The 5,983-nt window shown below is 50.2% G+C and overlaps 1 protein-coding gene across 2 annotated transcripts in view; it reads left to right on the top strand.

Annotated features, from left to right (window-relative positions):
• Positions 1 to 5,983, top strand: part of DAO (D-amino acid oxidase) — a 25,979-nt gene that overhangs the window by 7,070 nt on the left and 12,926 nt on the right. The window contains exons 1-3 of one of the 2 annotated variants that reach the window (XM_006151497.2): positions 1,170 to 1,271; positions 2,178 to 2,380; positions 2,865 to 2,979. In XM_006151497.2, coding sequence (XP_006151559.1) covers positions 2,187 to 2,380; positions 2,865 to 2,979 — 309 coding nt within the window. In that variant the 5' untranslated portion in view covers positions 1,170 to 1,271; positions 2,178 to 2,186. Of the gene's footprint in view, positions 1 to 1,169; positions 1,272 to 2,177; positions 2,381 to 2,864; positions 2,980 to 5,983 lie in introns of those variants that run through there. The other variant, XM_006151496.3, reaches the window with a different exon arrangement.

Here is a 5,983-nt window from a genome sequence, read left to right as displayed (position 1 = left end):
AATCAGCCCCCTTGTTCGGCTTCATCAGGAGGGCAGAATGTTTCCCTGCTGTGCAGGCCCAAGCTGCTTCAAGGTCAAAAGCTGCTAGGCTTTCTAAACTTCCAAGGGCCCAGCCAGCCCGGGACCCCCAGCAGGTGGAGTTCTGTGCTGGGAGATCCAGTTCTGAGGCCAGACACTGCAACTGAGCGGCTCACAGCTGCGTCTGCTAGCAGCTGGCCTGGCACACAGTAGGTGTGCAGTGTATGTGTGTCAAGTTTACTCCAACTGAAATTAAACCCCAGCCACATCACTTACTGGCTGTGTGACGTCAGGAGAGTCACTTCACTCCTCTGAGGCTCCGTTTCCTCATCTGTAAAATGGGATTCACGGCAGCCCCTACTCCCCAAGAATGTGGGGAGACTTAGATGAAACAATAACCATGAAGCATTTATTGCCAGGGCTGATATGTACTAGGAACTTCTCAAATGTCAGAAAATTACTTCGTTAAAATTTTTTTTTTTAAAAAGAATTATTTATTTCCATTAATTAATTAAATTTTTTAATTTGACTAGAGAGAGAGAGAAAGGGTGAAAGCAAGCAGCCAGGTCTGGGACTTGAACTATGGTTGGTCATGTGGGAATGGAAACCCACCTCTTTAACCCTCCACACCACCTGCCAGCCCAGCAAACTGCTTCTTTTCACCAGGCACCTGGTTATTTATTTTTTTTTGGAGAGGTTTTTTTTTTTTTTTGCTATAGGGCGCGTGCGCTCGCCAGACAGACAGAGACATAGAGACAGAAAGCAAGAAATCACCCCCCAGGGGGGATGGTCATGCCGCAATCCCTTCTCCTCCATTCTCTTCTCGGGATCTTGGGCACGCACGCACACGCGCCCGGCGTGAGATTTAAGCCACCGGGTCCGAGACGCGAACCGCGGTCGACTACGTGGGAGTCCAGCGACATAGCCATTACGCTAACTGCTGGTTCCCCCTGGTTATGGTTTTTACATTTGACTTCTTAAATCTCATGTTGATCTTTTCTTTTTAGACTTTTACACTTTTATTTAGTTTGCTATAGGGCAGGGAGTGAGAAAGTGAGAAATCACCCCCCAGGGAGGATGGTCATACTGTAATCCCTTCTCCTCCTTTCTCCTATCAGGATTTTGGACACACACATGCTCGGTGTGTTTCTCAAGCCACTGGGTCCAAGACTCGAACCAGGCACTCATCCGTGTGGGATTCAGCTGCCTTAACCACCACTCCTGGCTGGCCCCCTCCCTATTGATCTTTTGAGGTATGCATGAGTTGCTAGAAGTTGAAGTTCATGAAGCATCTGGCCCAGTTTTAATGACCAGCAGGTGGCAGAGCTGAGGTAGCAGCTTTGAAGCCAGAGTCCACTGGCCTACCCATTTGACTCCCCAGTCTACCGTTGGCCAGGCACCCTGTTATATTCCCAGCCTTAGAAGAGGGTGTCCAGGAGGCTCCCCCGAAAAACCTGCTCTGTTACACTTACCAGCTGTGCGACCTCGGGCAAAGGGCTTTGCCTTTTCCTGACCCAATGTTCTACTTGTGAGATGGGACAAATGACAATCCCTATCTCCCAGGGCCATTGAGGCGGGGATCAAGTATAAAAGAGGCGTAGGTGGTGTCTGCGATGGCGAGGGTGGTGATGACGATGGAGGCGATGGTGGTGAGGAAGATGGAGGCGAGGGTGGTGAGGATGATGGAGGCAATGGTGGTGAGGATGTTGGAGGCGATGGTGACAATGATGTTGGAGGCGAGGGTGGTGATGACGATGGAGGCGATGGTGGTGAGGAAGATGGAGGCGAGGGTGGTGAGGATGATGGAGGCAATGGTGGTGAGGATGTTGGAGGTGAGGGTGGTGAGGATGTTGGAGGCGATGGTGGTGAGGAAGATGGAGGCGAGGGTGGTGATGATGATGGAGGCGATGGTGGTGAGGATGATGTTGGAAGCGATGGTGGTGAGGATGATGGAGGCGAAGGTGGTGATGATGATGTCGGAGGCGAGGGTGGTGAGGATGATGGAGGCGAGGGTGGTGATGACGATGGAAGTGATGGTGGTGAGGATATTGGAGGCGAGGGTGGTGAGGATGATGGAGGCGAGGATGATGGAGGCAAGGGTGATGATGATGATGGAGGTGATGGTGATGACCATGTGCCTCAATCACTCCCTCCCACAGGCCAGCAAGATGCGCGTGGTGGTGATCGGAGCGGGTGTCATTGGGCTGTCCACAGCTCTCTGCATTCATGAGCACTACCACTCAGTCCTGCAGCCGCTGGACCTGAAGGTCTACGCAGACCGCTTCACCCCACTCACCACCACTGACGTGGCTGCTGGTCTCTGGCAGCCCTACACCTCGGACCCCAGCAATCCACAGGAGATGTGAGTGAGGGTCCCAAAGCCCATGGTGTCTGTGGAGCCTGTGGAGGGCATGCCCTGTCATGGTTCCCATCACCAAGAGTAAGCCCCCCTGTAGCAGCTCCAATCTGGCCTGACACTAAGAAAATACTCTCTCTCCTCTCTCTCTCTCTATATATATAATATATATATATGTATATATGTGTGTGTATATGTATATCTATCTATCTATCTATATGTATGTGTGTATATATATATATACATACACACATATGCACACACACACACACACACACTTGCTGGAGAGAGAGAGAGAGAAAGTGAGAAATCACCCCCCCAGAGGGGATGGCCACACTGCAATTCCTTCTCCTTCATTCTCCTCCCGAGATCTTGGGCACACACTGACACCCACCCAAGTGGCACAATTACAGCCACATGCACACTTCCTCCTGAGGTGTTTTGTGAACTCAGGGCCTTGGGTGACCAAACCTCTGGGTGACTCTTCCAGGCACTGGAACCAGCAGACGTTTGACTATCTCCTGAGCCATATCCATTCTCCCAATGCTGAAAAAATGGGCCTGGCTCTGATCTCGGGCTACAACCTCTTCCATGGAGCCGTTCAGGTGAGTGAGGAGCCCTCTACCAGGAAGGATGAGCACCCCAGGGGACAGAGCCTGATCACAGACAAAGCTCAGCCCTGAGTCTGGGGAGTGCCGAGTCTGGGGAGTGCTGAGTGTGGGGGGTGCTGAGTCTGGGGAGTACTTTAAGGCTCAAGGGGATAGACTCCTAGGTACAAAGCAGGTTCAGAACAGGGGACCAGATCATGGCACAATCATAAAAATGCAATTGTCTGCCAGGCGATCCCGCATGGGGAAGTTCCCAGTTCAAGTCTGGAGACCTGCTTGAGTGCCTGGGGCATGTGTGTGCCCATGATCCAGGGGAGCCTGAGGCTGAGGGTGAATTGGAGTAGCAAAACCTTGTCGGGGATGCTATCTCCCCCCCACCCCCACCCCTCATAGAAGAAATGAATAAAAAAGGTTTACTTTCAATTCTATTTTTGCTTTTAAAAGTTATTTCTGTTTGGGCCAGCAAGTGGCAGGGTGGTTAAGGCTCTGGATTTCCACATAGCTGATCTCAGTTTGAGTCTCGGACCCAGTGGTTTGAAAATCATTCTGGGTGCCTGTGTGTGTGCCCAAAAACCCTGAAAAGAGAATGGAGGAGAAGGGATTGCAGTGTAGTCATCCCCCTGGGGGTGATTGCTCACTTTTCCTCTCTCTGTCTCTCTCTAGCAAGCACACATAAACAATACATAGATGAAGATAATCATTTAAGAATTATTTATTTTGTTGTATTTATTATTCTTACTTTTTAATTTGCTATAGGGCACATGTGCTCACTGGAGAGAGACAGAGAGAAAGGGAGAAAGGAAGCCACCAGGTCCGGGACTCAAATTGGGGTCAGCCATGTGGGAGTCCAGCACTTTAACCACCATGTCACCTACTACCCCCAAAAAAGATTATTTTTTAAAATTTTGTTATTGAACCTGAATAGATCAAAGAATTTTCAGATGAATGAGGGAAGTAGCCATTGACAGGCGTGGTAAGAGGCATACACATTCTGCGTTGCTGGACACTTGGTGCTGACACCAGGAGGTGCCATGTGTCCCTGGAGGTTCCAGAGTCTTTATCAAGATGGAGTAAAACGCCCACCATAGGGACCAGCAGTTGGCGTAATGGCTACATCACTGGATTCCCATGTAGTCAACCGCAGTTTGAGTCCCAGATCCGGTGGCTTAAACTCACACTGGGTGCCTGTTCATGCGTGCCCCAGATCCCGCGAGAGGAGAATGGAGGAGAAGGGATTGTGGTGCGGCCACCCCCCACCCCGGGGGGGGCGGTGATTTCTCGCTTTCTGTCTCTCTGTCTCTCTCTGTCTTTCTGGTGAGCACTTGCACCCTGCAGCAAAAACTTCTCCAAAAAAAAAAAAAAAAAAGCACTCACCATAGTAAAAAACACCAAAGCACTTACGATGTGGCAAAACCTGCCCTAGAGGAGTGGAGGAGACCAAAGTCCTTGTCCTCCTGGAGCTAATATTCTGGTGGGGAGACAAAGTGGCAAGGAATTTGGTTAACTCTGAAGAGTTGATAGAAGTAGCTGAGCTCCACAGCTAGTGGTTAAAGGAGCCAGATCTCACATGGCCAACTGTGGTTTGAAATCTTGGTCCCAAGGGCTTCAAAAACATGATGGGTGCATGCCTTCAATCCCAACAGGATGGAGAAATGGAGAAGGGATTGCAGCACAGCCGTACTCCATTGTGGGGTGCTTTCTCTCTCTTTTGTCTCTCTGTCTCTCTCTGGCAAGCTCTTGTGCCCTCTAGCAATGAACAACAAAAAAGTTTATAGAGGAGGAAACAGAGGCTCAGCTTGGGTTAGCCAGCTTGGTCTGGTTTGTGTGGGACTTCCGGTTGTGGCTCTGAAAGTGCATCCCGAGAATACCCCTGGTTCTGGGCAACCAGCGACTCATTTAAGTCTCAGCAGAACCAGGAAGTAAGAGCTATTCTCCTCATATTACAGTTGAGAAAACAGGCTCAGAGAAAAGGAGCCCAGGGCCACAGAGCTCTCAAGTGGCAGAGCTGGGATTATGACCACGTGGTGCCCGGTGTGCTAAGAGGAATGGCGTGGCCTTAAGGGTGGTTGTGCTGGGGCCACCTGGACAGCGTGAAACACTATCTTGTTTTGTAGATAAAGAAACTGAGCTTCAGAGAGGTGAAGGGATTCCCCAGGTCACACAGACAAGACCAAACTGGGATTCCGACTGTCTGGCTTGGGGCGCAGAACTCCATGCCAGCTCTCAAGGCTGGTTTTACCTTTGGCACTGTGCTAAGCACATGACCTGTTACCTCTCACGGGGCGAGAGTGATTATTAACCCCACGGGACAGACAAGAAGCTATGTCTTGGAGATTTGCAGGCAGTGAGGAGTGAGGCCGCGGTCTCCTCCCAGGTTGTCTGACCCTGTGCCCTGCTGCCTTCTCTCATCCTTAGAGACCCTACTCTTGCCCCTTTTTCTCCCTATTTTTTACCTTTACCCCATCACTCACCCTCACTCACCCCTAATCTCACTCTTTTTTTTTTTTTTTTGGAGAGGTTTTTGCTATAGGGTGCGTGTGCTCGCCAGAAAGAGAGAGAGATACAGAAATTGACAAAGTACCCCCAGGGGGGATGGCCACACCACAATCCCTTCTCCTCCTCATCCGCTAGGGGGGATGGCCACACTGCAATCCCTTCTCCTCCCTTCTCCTCTCGAGATCCTGGGCATGCAAGCACATGCACATGCTTGGCGTTGAGTTTAAGCCACCAGGTTCAGGACTCAAACTGTGGTCAACTACATGGGAGTTCAGCAACATAGCCATTATACCATCTGCTGGTCCCCACCTCCCCCCGTCTCACTCTTATCCTTAGTAAAGTGGTTAAGAACATAGACTCTGGAGCCAAATGGTGTGGGTTCAAATCTCAGCTTCACCATTTACTGCTATGTGACTTTAGACAAGTTACATATCCTCTCCTTTTTTTCCCTCCTTTTAATGTATTTTAATCCATGCTAAAGTAGGTGTTTGTGAGAGTGAGAGAG

This window comes from Tupaia chinensis, unplaced genomic scaffold (genome assembly GCF_000334495.1).
Source record: "Tupaia chinensis unplaced genomic scaffold, TupChi_1.0 Scaffold000320_1, whole genome shotgun sequence".
NCBI classification, from domain to species: Eukaryota; Metazoa; Chordata; class Mammalia; order Scandentia; family Tupaiidae; genus Tupaia; species Tupaia belangeri.
The sequence above is the reverse complement of the archived record's forward strand: the minus strand, read 5'-3'. Positions and strand labels throughout refer to the sequence as shown.